Source organism: Pseudochaenichthys georgianus, chromosome 6, assembly GCF_902827115.2.
Source record: "Pseudochaenichthys georgianus chromosome 6, fPseGeo1.2, whole genome shotgun sequence".
NCBI lineage: Eukaryota > Metazoa > Chordata > Actinopteri > Perciformes > Channichthyidae > Pseudochaenichthys > Pseudochaenichthys georgianus.
Genome location: NC_047508.1, coordinates 29,610,626 through 29,635,772, shown reverse-complemented (window position 1 = coordinate 29,635,772; position 25,147 = coordinate 29,610,626). Strand labels below are relative to the sequence as shown.

The following is a 25,147-nucleotide window of genomic DNA, read 5'->3' as shown; positions in this document are numbered from 1 at the left end:
GTCACACTTTTCCTACATCAACAGGTAGTTTGGACTTGTTTACTCAGCTCAGCTACGCCTGACTGACTCATTGACCTTATGTGATTACTGCATTCATACACGCTGTACCTGTTCTTTTCCTTCTTCATCCAAAGCAAAGAAACGAGGAACAGTTTTTCATGCAGCCTTTAGAAACACCAGCATATGTGAGCCACATTGTTAAAAAGAATAGGTGTTGCTGCTACTCTTTAACACCTGTAAGACATCTTCAGTCGGACTAATCCTGTTTTTCTATACAGGTGAAATTGCAGCCTATTTTGACTTTATTAGTCATAGGCCCCAACTGTTGATGTGTCACTGGGGGATGAGTAAACTGTGGATCAACAACAAAGAAGAGAGACAGCATACTATTCATAAGTAACCGCAACGTTTATATCAGGTCTTACCACTCAGATAACTTACATTTATTTGAATCAGGTACGTGTCTCTGATTAACATGAAACCACAAGTTAGATCTGTATTGTTTTCTCATAATTGAACAACAGATAAGACACATGACATTTCCAGTATCAGTTATGTAACAGTTACAAACCCTAAATTGGTTTATTACTTCTTCTGTTTGATAAACGTGTGTTCATTTTCGATTCAGGGAAGTTCAGAGTGACCTTGCAATGTCAGCACTAGATTAAATCATTCCCAAAAGGAAACTCTTAGTCAATAAATGATCTGGGTTTATGAATAAAGTGGATAGTTCAATTGTCTTTGCCATGCTAATGGTTAACATTTCATTTTTAATCCAAAACCATCAACAGGTCAACATACATTTTTCCATTTGTTTGGGCCTAAACTTTGGCCACTTCAGATTATGAACATGATAACTTTAATCTTTAGGATGTAAGCATTTTCTATTTGACAATGTTAACATTTAGCTTAAAGCATAATTGTATACAAATAAAGTCTCCCAGATCTGCTAACATTTCTGTACCTTACATTTGGTTTTCATAGCAACTTGAACAAATATTTCCACATTTTGGATCACAGGCCTACACTTATTTGCTTTCTCTCCTAGAATTAGATGAGAATAACACTCTGATATTCACCCTCACAATAACCAATCTCACTCCTCAGTTCTAAAGCTAAACAATCCAACCAACAAAAGCAACAGATGCTGGCCAACCAGAGGCAGAGTATGGCAGGTAATTCCCTCACCAGTAGCAGGGTGTATTTTTTAAGCAATGGCCACTGGTTTTTGGGGTAACAGACTGTCGGACAAATATGCAAACTTTTGACGTTTCAAAACAAAAGGTAGTATCGAAGCAAAGCTTCACAGAGCTGCTAGCATTGCTATTAGTCTTCTTAAAATGTACTCTAAATTAATGTTTTTGTTTCTTGACTTTACAAATTCAAAAAATTGATTTTGTTTTGAATTTGAAAGGACATTAAGTCCTGGGAGTTTATGTTTCCCTTATTTAACATAAAAAAATTAAAAATAAAATACTCTGCCTAAAGTTAACGACAGCTCTGTGTTTTAGCCAAGTGTGGGGAGAAACTCAGGTCGGCCTAAGGTCAACGCCTGAACATCACCACCTGCTGCAGAGAAGAGAGGACTCTACCAACAATTTATATCCACTTGTGGTGTTTCGTGCTTTTATAGATCGTTGTTGTTTTCTCTCCCTGCCTTAAGAGTCTGACCTTGACACGACACCCCAACCAGATTGTTATAGTGGGTCAGGCTGTCCTGTGCTTAAAGAGGATCTCTCCCATTACAAACAGAAGTTCAGAGACCAATCACACCACTGTTCCTGCCTGAGAATGTTATGTGAGTGCCAGACAGGGTTTTGTTTGGACAATGTGCACTGGGGGTTGGTGCTGGGATGTGGGAACATACAAAAGGTCTCTTGAATCATCACATTGCTGCTGCAGCAAAAAGGAGAGACATTTCACCATTTCCCTCTGAGTGAGATTTCTCATATTTGTTTTAAATGATCACTTCTACAGCTGCTTATTACCTTTGGAGAGGTTTAGCTTGTATAAGCTGCAGCTGATTTCCTCTTCCTCTTCTCTCTTTCGGCCTTCTTGTGCTTGATTCCCAGTGGGAGTTGATAAAGACTTGCAGTTTCTACACAGCTCTGGGAAATAACCCTGTGAAAGAGGAACCATGCCCTCTTGTCGTGCTCTCGTTCTAAGAGATCGCCAAAGCAGCGCATGAAACACAAGAACACCACGTTTTGTGGTGAAAGAATATGTAAAATAATACAGCCAGATGGCCTTCTGAATGCCACATCGCCTTGCTCACGCTGAACACTGGGAACTTTCTAGTGTGGGCTTTTGTGCACAGTGCTGAAAGTGTGCATTCATTCTCACAGGAGAGCATCAGCTGCGGCAGGAAAGCAGGTCTGATCCTGTATCGGCAGAGTGCGAGTTTATTAGTACACTTAATTAAACTTGCCTATTTTTTGTTAATTGGGCTAAGCTTTAAGCTGGATAAATAAGAGATGAAAATCCATGATTGACGAGACAATGCTCTCTCGAAACATTATGTACTACATTTTGTTAAGCAATTTCATCCTTTTTTCCTGGAACATTAGGGTTAATTTAGGTGCGGGGGGTTAACAAGGACATTCATCTGTGTCCTTTTCTAATAATCAATAGCATCAGCTGGTTTGTATTCTGCCCGGACTTTGTAACTGGCGATATTCTATTTTCCACATCGACTGGCTTCTGTGTTTAGAAAACTCTTAACTTAAAAAATAATAAAACTTTTATTGATTTATTTTGAACGTCTGATAATGTTTATACTGACCAGCTGTGAAACTAGCATCATGAACAGAAGGATTGCCGAAAAATAACAAAACCTCCATATCACACAGTTTTGACTCTTTCCTCCCCACAATGGTGTCACTTGTCCCTCGCTGGAGGATAAATTGAAGAAGACATTGCCTGTGGTGGCTGGCTGGCTTTCAATTGGCAGGGACCACCGAGTTGCTCAGAGGATTGTTTGAGGTAAATTGCTACTTTGCTGAAAGGAAGCTGCCATCTTTTAAAAGGAAATGCACAAGCTGTTGATGTTACAATGAGCAGAATATCTCTCTCGAACTAGGTCATAATCACAAAAAATCTATTAATTATTGTTTTTTTCGAGTTGTTAAAATATCTAGCTATTGTAAATCTGTCGTCATATATATGCATATGTATTCAAAATAATTGAGCTCTTCAAAACAAAACTGTACAAAGGCTGTGTAGAAGATTTGTTTTGCCTATATGTGGTATTTTAGCAGATTAATTTGGCAGTAAGAAACATTCACACGCTTTGCTGGGGCATCAATTGCTTGGTTGGCCTGAGGCCCCAGAGTGTGTTGATCGCTCCAAGAAGCTGACACAATAATATCAGTATCAGGGACATCTTGTTGATGATGAACTGCAGTCCATTTTGCAGACCCAAACTCAGTTGTTTTGAAAATATATTTTGTAACTTCTTGTAACGTCATGTGTGAATGAATTACATGTTACAGGGTTAGTCAGTATGGTTGTATTGTGATTTCCCTAATCAGGTTGGTTAAAGTCAAAAGTGTTGCACATTCAGGGTATAAAGAGGAAATGTTCTAATGTAATATTTAAATACAGTTTATTTCTTCTTGCATCCACTAATACTTTAAAAAAAAAGAAGAAAATTAATCTGCAGCAATTCTGAATATAGATTCCTAATTGCAATTATTTCTTAAGATGTGCAAGCTAAAATGACAAAGGATTTGTTTGCCTTTCTGTGTTATAAATAATTGAAAAATAAATACCTTGAACTTTTGGACAAAATAAATTAAAAAACAAAATCTTCAAAAATAAAAATAAAGTGTGTCACAATGAATTGCCTGACTTGCAGAATAATGACAAAAGAATAATTAGTTGCATCCATAACCAACATGCACTATATTTTGGGGGTCAAATAAGACAAAACATCTGTACATGAATGCAGGCGTGGAGATGATGCTGCAGAATGCTCCAGCCTTAAAATAATGCATGTGCTCTTCCTAAAGGTCTCTGCAGTGCATAACTGTGTCGCTTGTGAGATACATCATCTGAATGCATGGAGGCAACCTGTGGTGAAACTTCAAAGTAACTCGTGTTGTTAGGTGCATTTGGGACACGCTGCACCCAATGAATGAGCTTCTCCTCTGACGGAGCTGCCGAGCGCTGCCGGCCGACACGCCCCCAGCATGGATACAAGCAGCAGGAAGGACTGGCGCTCAGGAGACACTCGCTATGCTGGAGAGTGTGTGAAGCCGCGATGGGAGTTAACACATCCAACTTTGTACAGGTCCTGTCACCGCTGTTGTTGCACTAAACAAATACTCTGGGGTTATCTCTCTCTTGCTCCGAGTGGGCTTGTCTGCATTTTGTCCGATGCGTTTCTCTCGCAGGATGTTGATGATATTGGAAAGCCGGGTAAGATCATAAAGTCAGTTCTCTCTGATGAGAACGACCTCCTCCTCCTCCTCCTCCTCTCCACCACCACCACCACCACACAAAGGGAACCACGGAACAAGTTGTTTTTCTCACGGAATCATTTTTTTATTTTTTGAATGTCATTAAGAAGCAGAGGGGGCTGTTTCAAAGACAAAATGGATCACTTTGCAGCAGAGTGCCTTGTTTCAATGTCCAGTCGTGCAATTGTTCACGCTCCAAAAGGGAATAGGGAGATTAAACCAGAAAGCCCGTCCTCCTCCAGGAACGGAGAGGAAATTAAAGAACCTTTGGTGAAAGACAACTCCTCTCTTTTTGTGGTGGCGCGGATTCTGGCGGATTTTAACCAGCAGACTCCCAACAATGTTGCCGAGCAGGCAAAAATAAAGGATGAGAGCATGCCGAACCTCATAGATGATGGAATCTCTGCCACACCTACCACCATCTCCGATCTTTCGCTCAAACAAAGAGGCAAAAGATCGCGAGGTCGAACTGAGCAAGAATCACCTCAGAAAAAGCACAAATGCCACTATTCAGGTTGTGAAAAAGTTTATGGCAAATCATCCCACCTCAAAGCCCACCTAAGGACACATACAGGTCAGTTTCATTGGATGCAAATGTTTGATGCTGTGAATATGACTGACTGTAGTTCCCATGCCTTTATGAGAATGGATTATTCAAACTGAGAATACTGATAAGAAGTGTGGTTTCTATTACAATGAAAGATGTATTTGGGTTGATTGACTGCTAGGTTTCCTCGAGTCATATATGTACAAAAAAATCACGAGTCCACCCAAATGGGAATTTTTGACACACGCAGTAGGCTATTTAAAGTCAGGATTGGTGCATACTTAGTTACATATTTAGCATTGTTCCTTTAAGTTGTGTGAACTTTGGGAAATGTCCTTTTAATTTCGGGTGAGGGAGGGAGTCAAAAAATAGTGCCACTCCCACTCAAGCCTCGGAGCTTTGTCACTGCTTTCCTCTCTTTCCCCCTGCATTGGACAGCGGGTACAAAGCGAAACTGCAGTGCACTATGCAGAACAAAATCACACAGATCGGGTTTCCACTTCCCTTCTGCGCGCATTCAACTAAACGTTGGCGACAGGTACAATAAAACCACGCAATGCGCACATCACAGAATAAGCATGCAAAAAGTTTCCAGATCAATCCAGAGAAGGGCTATCAAACGCGCTCCAGATCAGCAGTAGGCCTAGGCTACGCCTGACTCTCTTGATGGACCATACCTCCATATGTGCTTTGCATTCCTCAGGATAGGCTACTGAGAGGGGGGGAAGATGTAGATCGACTCAAATTGAGGGGGTTGATATGTGCCGTGCGGTCGCCTGTCTGCCCAAAGCCCCTTTGTTGTGATGTGCCACACCCCCGCTAGACAGACTGCCAGCTGATCTGGCCAGCAACAGACTCAGCTAGCTGAGCCTCGACTGAGGAGCCTCTCCTCCCCTCTGCTCTGTAGACTGCAGCTCTCACTCCCTCTCCCCATCGCTATCCTCCATGCTTCACACACACTCTCACTCACACACACACACACACACACACACACACACACACACACACACACACACACACACACACACACACACACACACACACACACACACACACACACACACACACACACACACACACACACACACACACACACACACACACACACACACACACACACACACACACACACACACACACACACACACACACACACACGTCTCATCCTGACACTTCTCTCTGGATCACATAAGAAAAGCCTGGTGTGAGCTTGACCCATATTTGAGTCATGGAACATTCTAATTTCAAATAAACCTATGCAAGAAAATACACATTAAGCAACCCGACCCCTTTTTCTGCACAATTCACCCCTCATTTGTCTCAGTATTAAAATGTGTGACCCATGCTTACAGGGGTACAATCTTGTCTCATTGTCTATTCTTTCTCTCCGCCTGCCTTTGTATCAGGATACACTCCCCTGTCTGGCTTTCTGATTGGTTCGTGTCCTTTTATCACTAGATGTATTATCCTTTTAGAAGAATTTCATATGGGTGCCATGTGATTAAACTATAAAACTGAAAGTACACACCATAGGCCTGTTATATGGTAAATTCCATTGAATACGTTGGATATTCCTACTGGTTTTGTTGTATTCAAGTCCAGTTGGATTAATTGAATTACACAACTGTTTGTTCATCTTGGTGCAGTGGTGTCTATCAGTATTTGGGAAAATCAGGGATAAGACACTGATTTAACTTATGTATGTATAAAGTAGGTCCATAATGCTCCAGGATCAACCTTATTGGCTTCCTAGAGGAAATAAAATGCCTTTGTCTCCGTGTGCAGTTACAGCCGTTCTATTGCTTCTTTTTATTTTCTTTCTTTTGGGATACAGTCCTGTGTTTGGTTCTGATTGGTTTGTGCACTAACATTTCTGATAATAAGCACGATTTCTGCTTATTTGATTGGATGTTCACAGAACGTGAGTCATCTCACTTCAGCTGCCTGGTCTCAGCCAAACTTGCAGCAGTGCTCCCTGTGCTCGCCCCCCCCAGCCCTGACCATGTGTTTTTTGTGCCGTTTTTTTTGCTCCCCATAAGCCCTCCCCTTGTCTCTTTGCCTATTAAGCGTTTCCTTTCGCCCGCCTCTCTGTTTGGATATGCTCCCGCATCAGGCTTCTTTATTGGTCTGTGTCGCATGAATTCTGGTAATAATGGCTCTTTCTGCTTATTCGATTGGATAGTCCCAGAATGTGGGTCATCTGAGTTCAACCAGGCTGCCTCAGCCAACCTTGCAGTGCTTTCATAGAGCCAGACTCTCGCAGTGTGCTTCCCTTCAGCCCCTACTAGCAGAGTCAGGAGAGAATAGATTCCAGCCCAGTCAGTCCCAGACAAACACCACTATCTAAGTGAAGGGGGAAACACTGCTGCAGATTCTAAACAAAGAAACAGCCGTAAGCCAGCCTCACTTGACCTCTGTAATCTCAGCGTTTGCAATAAGTGTGTGTGATTAATTATTTGAGTGTAAGAGGAACTGAAATCTGAGCTACATTGTATTTCGTAGCAAAATCAATTCTGTTAGTAGCTTAAATGAACTTCACCTACTAGTAATGTCTTCGATCTTATTTTAAGCCATGCAAGAATGTTGCTTTATTTTACGTTATGATGTTTGTCATGATGTTTGGTGGCCATAGCTTTTAAAAAACTGTGTTTTGTTCAATTCAGATTCAGTACTAGTGGATTGCATATACATTTTAGCAAACTAAAAATGTTCAAGTGCAAGTTCTCCTAAACTAAAAACTACCTTAGCCAAGAAGATAGTTTCATCTTCATTTGGGTCTCCTGATGATATATTTCCTGTTAGTTAAGTTAATTGCAGTTCTTAACGTAATAAAGCAATGTACATTTGAAAAACAAATTCAAAAGCAATGGGTTTTTAAGGAAAACGGTGTACTTGAGACAACTCACAGACCCCTTATGTGTACATTTTTCATTATATAAAAGGCCTGTTGATTATCCCAAGTAACTGGGAACTATCTATTTAAAGATAATACAATGTCATTGATTTACGGTGCACAAGTAAAGATGGTTTCCTTTAAGATTTGTTCTCAAACCCAGTTGTCTTTCAGTTTAGGAGGGTCACCAGGATGCAGCAGACATTAGGGAATACGCTGCATTTAAAGCGCTCATTATGCTGCATTGAGTTTGATGGCGAGGAATCCTACACAGTTAAGGGGTCTAAGGTTACCAGACAGCTTTTGTCTGATCACCTTTTGTGTGAGGTGGGGCTTTTCTCCAACACATATACTTGTCCTGCAGTATGGAAAATGCAGTCATGTATAACATAACTACTCAGTTTTAAATGAAACAATAAAGGTTGCATACATTACAATGCTTTCTTAGGACTTTCCTCAGCACCAGCTGGTTTCTTTTTATACATGTTTTGTCATCTCATTGTCTTAAGAAGCATAACTGACCCTAACGATGAAGACCCACTTTTCCAAGAGGGGTCTTGTGATGATGAAGAAGTACATGGTGTTCTCTGTGAAGCTTCATTACTCTGCTGTGGTTGTGTAATGCAGACTGCTTCCTCTAAAGAAGAGATGGCCTCTGATAAGCTCATTACAAGCCATGTCTTCTTCAGAAAGAACAGCCCAGGCCCTATATTCCCCCCACAGCTGGGCCTCACAAAAGGCCATTTTGTCAGTGTCCGGGATTTATTTGAATTAACAGGACGATCGGGGTCAATACTTCACAAAGACAAAGACCATAATGACATATTTTACAGTTGGTTTGACGTTTTGTCTGAACCTCTTATGTGTTCTGCTGGGGGTCGATCATATACTGCGAGATGACTGTAAATCCCCCTTCCGTCTGTCCTAAAAAACAAGTGGTACCACCTGGCAGAACATTTCCACTGCCATGTAGACCCAGTTATTCATGCGTGCTTTCTATTTTAAGCCAAATAACTGTGGTCAATGACACTTTTTTAAACGTGAAATTATCCGAAATTCCACATGGAAAAAATAAGCAGGAGTTTATGATTATATACACTGAATCTTTGCCAGTGGTTGTATATTTGGCTGCACTGCTGCACAGAGTGCACAGTGTTCCTGTGTGGCTGGTGGCAGTGATGAGGTAGCAGGGTGGAGATTGGGGTTTTCCTGCTTTTGCTTGAGCCTGACCTTGGCACAGCGATGTGTAACAACTCTACTGGGGCACAAGAGTTCAGTGTGTCTACCTGCCACACCGCAGGATTTCCACCATCCCACCCAGTTGTAAAGCTGACTCCTTGTTTGGGAGATGCTCACAGTTTCCACCAGTCCCCATGATTCCGGTAACATTACAATGTTGTGTTTAAACCCATGCTGTAGGCCGCACTGAAATATCTCAACTTTAGATATTGAAATGTGTACATTCATAATACACAAAGGATTAATATCTCTGACTTCAGTGATCCCCTGATAATATTATACAGACATTCATGTTCCTATATTATAAGTGTTTATGACTTTGGTTTCCACTGATTTTTCTATTTTCTATTTCACTATGAAGTTGACATTGGTGGTTTTGACTGAAATGTCCCAACAACTAATTGATGGCCATGGAAATACATTACAGAACTTTGATACATTCCCCTCTGGATCAATGTAATTACTTTGGTGATCCCCTTATTTATCATCTAGTGCTATTGATGAGTCAAAACTTGAATGTGTCCAGTGCTTTGGTTTAAGACCTGCACTGCAAAACTGATGCATTGCTCATCAACCTGACCTGTATTTTGTGCTTTGTTTGGTAATTAGCAGCTTATACTAAGCTATTTAGTAAGTGTCTTAAGTGGTACCTGCTTAACACCATATTTTAACATTGTCATTGGAAGCATATTAGCATGCAGACGTTATCACTTACATGGAAGCACCATTATACATACCCTTATAAAAAGGACAACTGTGGACTTGTTATAAATTGACTGATGCACTTCTTCTGCTTGATGGTGAGATTTTTTTATTTGGAGTGAAATCTGGTTGGCTTGTGAAGGCTATTTGCAGCTGTACAGTATGTATTCCTTGGAAACAAGGTATTCATTAAATCTACTTGATCCACGGGATGTAAATAAAACCTAAGTGGAGCCACCATCTTGCCTGTTATAATCCTCTGGTGCCGGTTCCTGCTCCATGAAAGACTTCTCTGAGGCATGTGCTGGTGCACATGCTGTCCACATGCTATCCTATATGGACATGTAAGGGCTCACAGTGGGATAGTTCCTCGTGAATGCTGGAATGTAAATCTGATTTAACTGTGATTAAGCAGCCAAGCATGCATGGTGGATACTTCTAACACTGAAAGGCCCCTGTCAGGCGGTTCCCTGGCTGTGTTGATTTCAGTGGCCCACAGGGCTCATGTATTCTTTAGTCAGCTCTGGAGTAGTTCTATAAAAGCTGCTCTGTCTATCCCCCATCAGCCCCTCCCACCATTCTCCAGCCTGCAAAGCAAAATAGGTGCTGAAGCGCCTTGTGTTGCGAGGCCGAGCCCCGGCCACGGCTTGTGGTGTGGTGTTGATTTACCAGCGGCAGGAAGAGAGGGATACAGACCTGTGGAACACTGATATTTTGCAATTCTCCTGCTCAGAAACCACCAACCGCATCTTGCATGCAAGGCAGGGATCTGCTGTACAAAGATGGAGAATATACAGTGTGGCAGGGTGGGGGTGGGGTAAGATACCGGGATATTCACTGTCAATGCCCTCCATTGATGTAGGTCATTTATTCAGCGGCATCTGCAGCTAATCTGATTAACGTTAGAAGGGATGTGACCTCTGCAGCAGAGCACACCCCTGTTAGCTCTGCGCTCACAGGGTGCCTTCTGAGGGTTCATCTCTGACTGCTTCCTCTGTGTGTTGTTCAGCTCAGCTTGATGAGAGAGTTAAGCTAATGTCAATGTGTTATGTCTCTGGCTGGGCTGTTTATGTTCCCCACGGTTTGTAAGGTGTGTCTCCTTTCTCTGCGTGATAAATCAGACTGTGGCAGACCACGACACACAGGGGTGTGGCCCTCAGCACGTAATGAGGAGTATTTTGTGGAGTCTCCGGGGAAGGAGGGTATAATCATCTCCTCTGTGAGACATGAAAATATTTCTCTCCCACTCCCCGTCAGAGTATCAGGTATAAAATGGGACAGCTGGCACTATCTCCAGCCTTTATCTGCTCTTGTGGTGAGGCCTCTCACAATCTAGCAGGGCTCTGGCTCTTTGTTTAGTGCTGGCTAGTGAGGATGTCTATCACATTTGAGATATGGTGTCAGACTCCTTCAGTGGAATGAGCTGGCTGTGAGGAGTCCCTGCTCCCACCTGCAAACACCCAATGTATTGCCGCAGCTGTTTGCTTGTCCTTAGTTAACCAGGGTAAGATAAGGAGACTGCCTGCAACACATCAAGGTTGCAGGTTGTTTTAGCATGCACTCAAGGCTGAAAGAAAGTGCCCACTCTAACTAATTGAGGCAAATGTGATGAGCTGGTCAATGCTGGCCAGCCACCCTTCCCTTAAAGAGTTAAGAGAATGAAGTAATGTATGGCTAAGTGTGTGCAGGAATCAGACGGTCACACTCGACCCCACTGCACGTCTCTGGGGTGAATGTCAATAACCAAGGGGAGTGAGTTACGGTTAGTTCGCACAGCCTGTCTGAATGAGTGTCCCTCCTGCTGAGAGCGAGCCTGCTTCTATTGTTCACAAGCCGGCAGCTATAGGCCCACAAGGGGATGCATCCTATTCAACGGCAAGCAAGGTCCCTCTCGAAAAGACAAAAGATGATAATAGATCAAATTCTCCCTGTTTTCTGAGCTTTCTTTCCAACAAGACGGTCCTCATCACCAGCAACTGACCCACCCACGGCTCTTTATTGCTGCGGCAGAGACAACTTATTCTTGTTTGCAACAAACGCTGAATGGAGTTTCTGAGAAAACAAGTTTTCACTGAGTTGTTTTGTTCTCCCACCGAGTTAATTTGCCATAGAAGAGCAGCCACGTAAACAGTTCTGATCTCAGATATGTTTCAGATCAAGCAGTGCTGTTGTTTTTCTTCTTGGGACAGACCACATAACTTTGTAAGCCTTTGTTGTTATTTTTGCAAATATCAGAGCCTGCATATACTGCTGTGTGTGAACGATGAAAAAAGGAGCTGCAGAAGCTTTTAATGTATATTCTTTGTTCTGCACACAAATGTTAGTGTTCAGATCATCTTGGCACGTGATGTGTGGTGTAGAGGGATAGGCTGCGTACGGTTGGGTTAACCCTCTCTACTCCAGTGGTTTAGCCGAATGAGGTACTCGGCAGTCATTTTAGTATTACCCAAAATCCCATGGATGGTTGTCTGCTGGCTCCTGGTTGGTTACAGGTCATACATAGTCTGTTGTAAATAAGCAAACAAATTACAGGATTGTGCTGAGCCCTGCCACTGGAGTTTGTGGTATCCCTCTTATTTCATGCTGCCAAGCTGACTGTGCCACTAAGCCAGCGCTGTAGTGAGGTAGCTCCAACTCTAATAATAATAATAATAATTCCTTACATTTATTATAGCGCTTTTCCAGATGCTCAAAGCGCTTTACAAATACACATTCCACATATCATACATGCAATGGTCATGTACTGTGGACAATACCCACAGGAGCAAGTTCAGATGAAGTGTCTTAACTTTCAAACTGGAGTTCCCCAGCACCCCCCTTGATCTGATGATCAGATGCACAGACCACTGCGCCACCCGTCCCTTGACGTTAATGAGCTGACTGACTTATTTTTACTTTCCCTACTCAAGCTGTTTGCTTGTAAAAGTCCTTGAAGGCTTAGTGTGACCCTTGTTTTTGTTATGAACCCAGTAAAAGACATTTCCTGTTCTCACTGTGCAGGCAGAGCGATCTCAACCTCAAGGTGATCTCTGATGTATCCACATGAACGGTATTTTTTCCTCTTCTCACTCTGCAGAGCTATTTACTCTTGCTCTCATATGGCAGGCTTACACAAATGTTTCAGCTGTACACTGTATGAGTTTGACTCATGCCTGAGGACACACCAGGAATGTTATCTACTCTCGTTTAAAATGCTGCTAGCTGTTGTTGGAGCAGGTGACCGAGTTGAGTTTCTGTGCCGCTGCTCCCGTACACCAGGGGACACAAACCCTGATTCCATTTCTGTTAACCAATTCTGCAGAAAACGAGGAGCCAAAGATTCCTAGATATGAATGAGAGACGGATGGTGGGAAAGAAGCAGAGATGAGCTGTTTATTTACTGACCCAGTGGCCTCAGAGAGAACAGTTGTATAACAAGAGTACCTGTGACATAATCGCATCGCCTTGGAGGGGGGACACTCGTGCTCAGTAGGAATACAGTTTGCGTGCATGATGTAACTCACTTTGCGCGTAACTGGGTCACTGTGTTCGTTAGGAAAAAGCTTCCCCCGTTACCCCCCTTCGCCCTCTACAACTGACACATTCTGAGAAACTCAAACCACACCCTGGATGTGGACGCTGCCAAAAGATGGGATAACCAATTGGTGGGCCTAGCATCCCGATCGCCACAATGGCCTGCTGTGACAACACTGTAACTAGATGGGAATAGGAGCAGGGCAAGGAGAGTAGCTCGCAGCAGAGATGCTGCAGTCTCCTGAAATATCTCAGTGCCATCCTCTAAGCTCAGAGGCTAATAACCCCTATACTTTTCATTCATGATTAAGCCGTTTGTTCCCTAAACCTCCTCATTGTTACCAGTAAATTAGTTTTCACTCCTCTCATTGAAATCCCCATCCTCATGTTATGAAAGAATCACAATTAATTGGGGCATTGCATGTTTTTTTACGTTATGTAAGTGAACCTTTGAAGGCTGACATTAAAGCAGCAGGATTTTTTATGCATATTCATATTGTTGACCTAAATGCCAAAAGCAGTTTAGGAGGTGAAAATGGGCAGCTTGTGTGTTCATTTATCATTTTGTAAGAAGTCACAGAGCTCTAAATAATTTGATGCGTCTCGGTGAGTTGCTGTTGGATACCTGATGCTTCCACTATGAATACATTACTGTATCAGGGCAGTAAGACTGGATATCTCAGCCTGCCTCTCTGGTGTCCTGTTAAATATTAATGTAGTTGGATCTGTTACACTGGTTATTGAGCCTTAAGCAGCTAAGCTCTACTTTTTTGTCAATAACTCATTTTGCAATGCCAGGTGACAGCACATGCTGCTTCCCTTGCTAATAAGGCATGAAATCAGACTATCATGAGTCCCTTCAACCAGATGAGTGAAAAGATAAACCGCCTCCTTTTATCCAGGGTTCATTTCAGGATGTGTGCGTAGTGTAAAACAACCAAAGCTCTTCTTTTCTTTTTTATTATAAGTCATGCAGGGCAGATGGTTTCTTTTTGTGTTTACTCTTGCAGCAGAGTGTGAACCGCATAGATGTTCTGGGAAAAAGGAGACAAGGATATGTGTGGTGTGTTTATGCAAATGTCTATATGTCAGTTACAGATTGTACATACACTAAGCACGCAGGAACTGTAGTGGGCAGGGCTGACTTAGTTTGTCTGGAGCTGAGGTGAGGCGTCAGAGGCAGAAACACAGACTGGGCTGTCTAGACTTGCTCTGTCTGTCTGCATGTTTTGTAACCATGCAGTATAGGGGGGAGGGGGAGGCTAGTAGTGCACCAAGTTCTTGTTTTTGAGACTCACTGGCATCAGGTAGCATATGAGTGTTTGATGCTGAACAGCACTGTTTTCATTGATGCCCTGAGGGAAACCACAGAACAAAGAAAGATTTTGGCAGGCCTGTGATTATGTACTCATTTGTCATGCCACCTAAAAACATTCATGCATCGAGGTCTATTCCTTTTCATACCTCAAATCCTTTGTATAGACGTGCGCATGTTGATTAAATGTTATTATTTTCATGAAATAACCATACCATTCAAAGAGTACGGAGGGCCGCCCTTTGCTATAAGACTGCAAGGTCACGCTGGTAAAATTTGAACGCTGGGTGTAACTATTGTCAGGCAGAAACTCACTGAAATGGAACTAAAAGGAATACCATTTATTACACATATTGGCCAGTCGATGCACAACGCTGCATTTAGGCTCCATGCTGTTTCCACATCAGAATGGAAGGAAACCGCAAGATATATAGTACCATCTGGCTTTGACTAGATTTGTGTCAAAGCCCACTTTTATTGCCTGATGGAAGGGGGAAGGGTGTAATTTCCCATGTGCCGAGTCACAGATAGTTACATGTTGGAAAATGGTCTGGGTAACCATTGTGAGTGTGATTAGCATCTGGAGCTTAGATAATTAAACTGTGCCTGCTCCTACAGCACAGCGCCAATTTTTGGGTGATTTACCCCAAGTCCCACGTCTCACTACAGCCTTATTAGTCTCTCTTAAAAAAAATGATATATTTTGAAGACGTTTTGGGTTGTGTTTATATCTTTCCCTTTACATCAGCCCTAGCAACACATCTTGTGATCCTATATTCTTTGATGACTCACTAAATCTACAATGTATTGAAAACAACACAGTCTTGTTCAGCAGGCCTGGACAATCAATAAGCTGTGCATGGCAGGCTTCATGGCTTGTTAACCTGTAAACACCTTACACTGACTCACTACCATGTGGATCATGGCGAGCATCACAATACGTGTCTTGTGTTTTATAGTTTTTATGTTTCAGTGAAACAGCGACCAACTGTTTTTATGTTTCAGTGAAACATAAAATCAGTTTTACTCTCTGACACTATCTTTACTTTAGACTTAAAGGGGACCTATCATGCAACATGCACTTTGTGATGTCTTTTATAGGCTACATGTGTCCCCGGTGCGTCGGGGAACTCACGCTGCGTCAGAAAATAAAACTCTCTCTCTTTTCCTCCATACCCAAATCTTTTAAAAACGGGTGTACAACGAGCGGATACAGATTCCATCCGAACTGACGTCAAATCGGCAGCGGACCCACAGAAAGTTGCTATCAGAAACAATGCCTGACGTGTTTTGGACGTAATCTCGTTTTTGTTTAGATTAGCAAACCTCGCTAACACTCAGAGCTAACCTGTACTGTGTAGAACACATGTTTAAAAAGCAGGAAATAAAAAAAGAACTCACCTTGTGATAAACCTGCAAGAGAAAAGGCATTTGAGCTCCATACTATTTCAGAAATAATCCTTGACGTGGTTTAAACAGGATGGCGTTTTATCACAGAAGAATTTAACTTTATCTCCGGTCGAATTCTGATCAGGCATTAGCTCCGCCTCCTCTTCTTTCTTTTTTTTCAAGCTAAGGACCCAAGATCCGCGTTTCTCTAACAGGGCTTCATTAGAGGGGTTTGAGCACGAGCAGTATGAGGGATGGCTCCAATCGGCGCTGGCTACAATGGGTGAACTGTTTGGTATTTTGAAAAAAGACCGTCACAGACATGTTTTGTATAGGTATGGCTAGCTATGGATAGGTCCACTTGAAGTGATTCCCATTGTATGCAACATAAAGCACTTAATGGTGTATTTTGCATGTTTTGGCTAATTTACTACAAAACACACATCATTTACATTCTTGACCTGCATCTCCCCAATAATAGTTTGAAAAATGCTTTTTTCAGTTTTTTACCCATTTGCATCAGCAATGGGCTCTCATTCACCAACAGCAGTCAAATCAACCTGCTTGGACTTCAGTTACACCATACAGTTGCATTTTTCAATATGAAGATTTTAAATGGACGCACTGCAATACCACACAATAATCAGCTCTGGCAAAAATATCAGCAGAAATGATTCACTGAGTCCCTCCCAGTAGCCCCCTGTTCAGGGTGCACAGGTGCAAGTAGATTTTCCTATTAGACTGACGTAATTGGAAAACACTTTCCGTATGATATGATACAAAAGTGCAGTGTACTAAACTAGGCTATGACATACAAAACATGGGACATTTTTGGACAATGGCCATCAAAGTATAGGCTAAATGATGAAACTAAGGGTCACTGCTCTTACTGTCATGTTACTTTGTTATTGTGATGTTGTAATGTACACTGATGTCTCTCTTTCCCTCTGTGTGTTACAGGAGAACGGCCTTTCCCATGCACCTGGCCAGACTGCAGTAAGAAGTTTGCCCGCTCTGATGAGCTGGCCCGCCACTACCGCACCCACACGGGGGAGAAGAAGTTCGGCTGCCCGCTTTGTGACAAACGCTTCATGCGCAGCGACCACCTCATGAAGCACGCCCGGCGCCACTCAGATTTCCAGCCCGGCATGCTGAAGCGGCCGCACGGAGGCAGCGGCGGCAGCACCACACGTCCTGGCTCCCTCAGTGACTACAGCCGCTCGGACGCCTCCAGCCCCACCCTCAGCCCCGCCAACTCGCCTTAAACTGAAACTCAGTCGCACTTTCAGCCTCTGACTTGCAAGGCCTGTGTTTTCGTCGTAACACTTGTGTTGCACACTTGTCAGCAACCCCCCCCCCCCCCCTTTGCTATTCCGGCGCTTGCTGTGCTGTACCATACTGTACATAACTGCTTATTGTAGTGCAATTACTTGTGATCCTAAAAGAAGGTAATGCCTTTCCCAGACGGCAATACTTACATTATGTACCATACGTCTGTATTTTTTAAGCTTCTGATCATGACTAGTTGTCCCATGTATGTTGTCAGTCAGCTAAACAAGGTTAAGAAGGGAAAAAACACAGACACCCTGACAGTCTTATCAAAATGGCTTTTTCTTTGTTTTTTTTAACAAGTAAGGAAAAGGGGTTCACACACACACACCTCAGGATTGAAGACAGTTGCTATTTCTGTAGTACCACAGTACTTAACCGTACTCACATTGACTGCACAATATACTCATCACTTTACTCTGAAATTCAACAGGAGTTGAATTTTACGCCCTGCTCAGGGATGGCCTTGTTAGCTTGAAAGAATGAACATGGAGAAGAGAAACATTCAGTACATAATATAGCAGCCTTACACTCAACACAATTTGCACTCTTTGTTTTTTTGTTGGTTTTCACATCTCGAGGAAACTAACCCACCGGTCAATCGTACACAGAACTCATTTTTTTGTTTTTGGAGACTTCACATGTAATGTAATTGCTGTGTGTTAACAAAACGATCCCCCAACCTCAACCTCAGTAAACAAAACACATCTGATCCTCAGATATTTCATTATACAGCGGTGTGGAGTGTATACTGTGTAAATCTGCACTGTGGGAGGATACTATTGGGTTAACAGTTTTTATAGGTAATCTCAGTTGAAGAAACTTTAAATAGAGACAGTTAAGTTTCAAAGCAGCTGTTCATGCTTTTAAAAGTGCTGTATCATCAGCCAGTCACACAAAAAGGACACAAAGGGACTTTAGTTGAAACAATGTTTATCCCCTTCTCAAGCACATAGGAACAAGTACCAAAGACAAGAGTGAATGAAAGCTCTCTATTCAGTCTTGTAAGCCGCCCTTCATTGAGGCCTGGGGCTGGTGGTTGGCAGGATCACAGGTAGAACCAGACAGCCGGCACACTTCCCTCCTGGCTCAGATTTTTTTGTGGCGGCCCTTGAGGAAACAGCTGCATCCCACAAGAAGCTATTCAAAGCCCGCAGGAGGAGTGCTAACATGCCATTCCTGGGGAGTCGTCCCTCGCCCATCTGACTCTATACCTGTTCTGTCAAAGAAGGCTCCAACTCCGCCAAATTGCGTAAGGTGGGAGGGTCAAATGTAGGCCAGAGTCCTAGGCAGAGCCGGGACATGGGGCACAGAGAGAACAAAGCGGCTATCTGCAATAGACATGCAAGAGAGGGCTGCTCCTGATAAAAGAGGTTAGGTTTATCACCAGCTGAGCAGCACAGAGTAGGAGACACCCCCATCTTCCTCCCTCCAGACGGCTGACACATTGAGCAGAAACATGGGCGTAATTAGCGTGATGATTCGAACTGTAGGATAAGCGTATAGAGACAAGAACAACAGTAGGCTACTACCTAGTCAGCCCTAGCAGTGTGGGTGGGACACACCCAACTCCATCCGAAGCACAGGGAGAAATCCTCTACTACTGCTGGAGAGTCACATTTCACAATGCCACGGAAAAAAACTGTTGCTCCAAATTCACACTGATAAACCAGGGCTCTCAAACAGCTGCTTTCAAACTTCTCTCTCGCAAACAAAGGGGGGCTTTTAAACTGTTATACAAACATTTGAACCAAAACAAACATATCAGCAAAGTGCAGTTTCACCAGCCTCTCATGGTCCTCCCTGTGAAGCTCAGATATCCTGTGAGAAAGATCACTTGTGTTTCTAGACAGACATGCCTCAATAAGTCAGGCAAAAGGCACAGTAAACCTTCCATGGGGGCGGGCACCACTATCAAAACTGCTGCAGCCCCGCCGGTCTGGGTTATGCCTACACTTTCTCTTAATGCTTCAGCACTACGACCGGAAATAGTTTCATTGATGTGTTTGGTCCTGTCAGAGCCCTCCAGACTGTTGTCATCATTAATCGCGTGTGCTAGCTTCTTTCTACCAGCGACCCTCGCCCTGCAGTCTCGTGCTTCACACTATATGCATGTTAACAACTGCGCCTTGGATGCGCAGAGGGTTTTTGAGGCGGTCTGGCAGGTGTTAAGTTCATGAATGGCCGTCCTTGTCCCTCGTTCTCCACAGCAGCCATCTCTCTTTAAAGTTGTGAAGAATCAGATCTGTCACATCCTCGTGAAAGAAAACATCCCTTATTTAGATTGTATGCAGTAGTTTCCTAAAAACAACACATGTTGAAAGAAAACCAACCCTCTGTAAGATGTTAAAACAGTTTCCAGACTGTAAGATGACACTTCGAATGCCACTGATCAGCAGCTCTTTGTGAAAGAAGCACTGATAGGGTTTTACATTTACCATTTCTGGGAAAAAAAGCAACTATGATTTTCACAAACAAACTCTTCAGATAGCTGTTGAGCAGCTTTTTGTGGTATCTATCCGTGACTCTTTTCTTGCTTTTATGGTATTTTTTTACTTGGTTACTAATGTAACTTTTTATTGCAAAAAAAACTTTATGAGTAGCTCCCCCTCAAGCAGGTTTCATGAATTGATTCTCAAACCATAATCTGCACATTTACCTCAGGGTCGACATCTGCAAAGCAGATGATGGGACAGTTTGTGGATTTTGTTGTAACATCAGTTCCTGCACAGAAATGTCTGCCAGCCCCCCCCACAGGTGTTCCTGGGTGCTTGGTGCTCACTGCGGGTCAGTGTCCGACCACACTGGAACACAGGAACGCCTCCGAATGGGGCCCAGCTCCTGCCTAAAATGTCTTCATAACATCCTACAGTTTATACTATTATGCGCCTTAGTAAGCACTGGGCACTCTGGAGCTCTTTTCAGTGAAACGCCCCTTTAAATACCGTTGACCCTTAGTGTCAGTGGACTTACAGTAGGCAACAGGAAGCTCTACCATCGGAAAATAAACAGACTGTGACAGTGTAAACATCCAAATCCATCCAGACTGCACCAGTGACGTATAGGCCTCCACGGGCAAGAGTGTATCGTAACTTTTATTCTCACTGTACCAAATCTACTTGAATAATTCAACACAAAAGGCCATTGAACACAGTTTTGTACATGTCCATTTTTACTGTACTTGTTTGTCAACTAATTATTAACCTCCCTGGAAAAAGTTGTATAGTATGTTTGATTTATTTTAGGGCTTTTTTTCTAGATTTTTCATTGTCTTCAGGTCATTTCAGAAACATTTTTGAATATATCACAGCTAAGGTTGACTGTTTTTGTCGGGCTGTTAAAAGGCACCATGTTTTGTTAAACATAATTATATTCCTTTTTATGGGGTTCACCCCTTTAGTCAGACACACTTTACACTCTGCTGATGTCAGGATGCAGGTTATTTCCAGCCTGTTATCCAAAAGTTCCTCCAGGTCAGAAACGAATGGATTGTTTGGAAATGACGATAAGGAATGAAACCTCCTGACCTCTATGTTCGAAAATTTAAGTTGGAGTGACGTCATTTCTTTATTATTTAGTTTTTTGAACGTTTTACATAAGAATAGAGACCACAGTATTGTGAGTTAGCAATGTAGTCATACTTTGTATTATTGCTTTTTTTGTCTCATATGAAATGCTTGTATATTTTTCCAAAAATCATACCTCTTGAAATATTTGACTTTTGTTGTATCTTCATATCTTTTTAAAACATCCATCATGTAGCTTAAGTTTGCTTGATGAGTAGCACAAATAATGGTGGTTTTATTTGCCATGAATGAAGAAGGAAAGAGACTGTTTTCTGTAAAAAAAAACTAAAACAAAAAAACACTGGGCTACATTTTATATAATCATCCTCTGTTGTCAGGGTCCTACATTCTTGTAGATTCAAAAGGTAATATTTCAAGGAAATAATAAAACCGTATTTTTTATCAATTTATGTTATACAAATATTTAAAAAAAACCTTCTCTACTGAAGTCCATTTGTCTACGTTTAAACATGAGGGATGATGTCAGCTGTAAACTACTATGATCCTCCACTTCAGCATTTCTAAATTGTAATCCTGGTAATATTACAGCTTTCCACATCTGTCAGAGAAAAAAGGACAAATGGACAAACAATGGTACAAAATAAATACAAGGTTTCTTCACAATGGTAACTGTGTACCAGTTAATATTCGTACTGCTAATTGTAAAAATATATTAAAGTGATTTGGTTGTTGCCTTCATATGTAAAGAACTAACATTAATCTTATTTTTTAAATTCCTATTAATTACATGAATATATCACGGATCAGACCGTCTCATCTTCATGACTGGTCTCAGAGAACAAGCATGATGGACGCATTGTGTGCCAAAACTATACTGGTAACTTCTTAAAGATACAACAGTGGAGGGTGAACAAACCTAGCTACTATCAGACATTTAACAAACTTGTACAGTTTTATAAAGTGTCACATGTTTTTATGTAATGTAATGAAGCAACTGTGTATTTTTAATATGCAAGTGCTCTAAGTTAAATATTTTTTTTCTGCTTTATGTAAACATTTTTGATTGTGTAGCTTTGTTTTCATTTGATTCTTGTTATTTAATTTGTACTTTTTTTCTTTTTCTGTACAATACTCAAGCAATGTATAATGGCTTATTACAGGTATTTTTTTGACATAAACAATCTTAATGAATATTAACGCCCAACCATTCCAAAGGATTGAAAATTGCATTTGCTATACATGTGCTGCTTACATGGACCCGATGCATTTTTGTAGATTATGAATAGAAGTCTGTCTTGACTGTGAGTTTTTACACGTTGTGAGTTGTGCACAAGGTACGTTTCTCATTGTCAACATTTCCCAGGTTTAATCTCTCCTCTCTCCTCTGCGGGCTCTTTCTATGGGTTAAACCAATTGGAAAGAACAACATACATGCAATATTTTAAAGTAAATAAATGTATGACATTTAAAAGATAAGGACATACAGGGCATGTCTTCCCTCACGACAAAGGCCTGAGGATCTATGAAATGTTTTAAGAGGCAGCCATGAAAGGAGAGGGTTGTTCTCGAGCAGTGAGAAGGAGCTTTGAGTTTTCGCAGCTCATCACAGCTCCACAGTTACAAGTTGTTACCAAATGCTTTGAAGGGAAAGATGAATGTTGCAGTCATTTTGAACCCAACCCACTTCGGACCCCTGGGTTCAACTTTACATGCTGATAATTGTTGATCAATGGATGTTATGCTTGATATGGACCTTTTTCTACATCTCAAATAAGCAATTTTGTTTTCTTTTTTTCTGAAAATCACTTGAATGAACAAAACCTGTTCAATCATACGAGCAAAACTAATTGTGACTGAGTAAAAATATGAGAAACAAAAGAGACTGAGTGAGTAGGAACATGCAGAGTAGCAGACCACATCTGTCTGTACCCTTCACTGACCATGTGGTCTTGCTTGACTGCCTGAACTGAAACTGTGCGGCATTTGCTCTTCACTGTAGGAATGCACACTGACAAAAAGGCTTTTCAAGCGTTGGACATATTTGCCCTTAAAGGATTAGTGTTCTAGGTTATGCAGTACACAGTGCTGTGAATGACCTCCCTTTAACTAAAGAGAGAGCCTCTCACCAGCCCCTTGGTTCTGTTTCCGTACCTGTTTGTCCTCAGTGTAATGTTGCTCTCTTGATACCTCTGTGTGTTTCCCCTCTGCCCATCACCATCAGTTGCCTGTTGTAGTGACTCTGTGGTGCTGCTTCCCCTTTCAGCACCAGTATAATCTAATCTGTAAATAACTCTCGACTCAGCTATGGCCAGTACATTCTCCGTTGACCTCACTCTAACCTTCAGGTGTCGTTTTTTTCTCTCAGCAAACCAAAATCACTACATTCAAGTATTACAGTTGAACATTTCGGGATTTCTCAAACATTCAATGTGCTGGTCTTAGCTGCTCTGCTGTACCTTTTTATGGCATTATTTTTTACATGTTAGACAATATATTGTGACCATGTCCTATGCAAATATGAAAAATAACAGATTGTTGGATAATGTATGTTGTCATAACTTGTATGCATGAAATAGTGAAGTTTACAATTGGAAATAAATTCATAAAATAAGCAGCTACAAGTGTTTTGTTGCTCATTTCCTTTTCGCTTAAAGGTCTACTTGGATTTTAGCCAAACAGCGACCACTTTGGCTGAATCAACACACATTATATTAAGGGGTAAGGATTAGTGCTTAAGACATAGGCTAGTTGTACAAGAAGAGAAGAGTTGTGAAAGCTATTTGTACGGAAAAGAAGCAGGAGATACAACAAATTAATTGGTGAACTTCAGAGTTGCTGGTAGGCAGATTAGTTATCCCTTGACTCAGCCAGGATTACTGTTTCCCCCTGTTTCCAGTCTTTATGCTAAGCTAAGCTAACCAGCTTCTAGCTGCAGCTTTAATGTTATTAAACAGGTGTTGTTCTATTCAAAAGTTAACTTTGCAATTGTTTCAATAACTAGGAAAAGCTACTGTTACTATTTTCTTGGGTTGGCTCTTAGTAAAATGCTAAACTGGTCAGCACTGATAGTCTATATTTCTAGGACTTTTATTGTAAAAGGGAGTTTGCAACCTAGAGGTAGACAGAATTGCATTTGAAAGTAATGTGTTTGGAAACCAATCAAAATGCACATGGTGTCATTATTCTACAGCCGTTATGTTGTGCAATCAACATATACTGTACTTCATAATCACAAGTTACAGGAACAGTGTTGCTCATTCATGTGGGTAGAAAGAGTGGGTGTTATTTATTTTTTAAGAAGGAAGGTAGTCTTGTGAATGTCAGATTTATATAAATCCAGTTTATGAGAATTACAGCAGATTAACATAGAAGTGGGAGCAATGATATGTCTCAGTTGTCTCACAGCCTTTCCTCACAAGCGTGCAATGAGCTTCAGTATTTTTCTTGCAACAGGAAGTACACCTTGTTCCCTTATTTCACCCATGCAAATATTTACAGTAACTGCTGGGGTATCAACAATGGGTGGGGAACCAAGTGCTGGGGACTCCTTCCTTCCTTATTGTCTTTCAGGCCAAATAGACGAATCATGTTGCATTTTCTGTATATACTCAGGGCCCTTGAGAAAAAAAGGATGATTTACTTAAGTGTACTTTTAACTCCATGTGACAAGCCAAAGCAGAGTGTATCATTCCATCTGCATGTGCTGTTTCGCAAAATCACCAGCAGCAAGCCTTAATTTCTCTTAAGCCAAGTATGCCCACCAACACCAGCAGAGATCGCAGGCGTGACCTGATCTACAATGAATCATCGATGTGGAACGAGACAGGAAGCAAGAGAAAGGACAAAGCCATTCAAATTCTTGATGAGGAGCCTGGTGTTCTCCTTCTCAATCTGAACACCTCCTGTCTCCAGGCAGGTTGGAGACCCGTACACCACGCTACACACCAGACAAGCTGCCACCCCTGGCACCACCTCACAACGTGGTGTGCCATCACAGCCGGCATGTTCCCAGAGCTTGTTTTTCATATTTGTGTGGCAACATGAGGGACTTCCGCATAGTCCGTTTTCATGTGTTTATATGATGTTTGATTGTCTTGGAGCTGTTGTCAAGGAAGATTGGGCTTTTAAATATAAAAATCCTGTATCTTTCCTCCGCATTATGGTAGAGCCTCTTGTCATGCAACAGCAGAGTCTCTGAGTCCCTCTGCAGACCACTGACTGAGCTAATTCACA

General features: G+C 41.9%; 1 protein-coding gene across 1 annotated transcript; it reads left to right on the top strand.

The window, feature by feature from the left end:
* Positions 1–4,095: 4,095 nt before the first annotated feature.
* On the top strand, positions 4,096–23,528 carry klf13 (Kruppel like factor 13). Its single transcript, XM_034084697.2, has 2 exons — positions 4,096–5,034; positions 17,019–23,528. Exons 1-2 carry the CDS (start codon positions 4,557–4,559, stop codon positions 17,321–17,323), a joined length of 783 nt encoding a protein of 260 aa, XP_033940588.1. The 5' UTR covers positions 4,096–4,556; the 3' UTR covers positions 17,324–23,528.
* Positions 23,529–25,147: the final 1,619 nt, after the last annotated feature.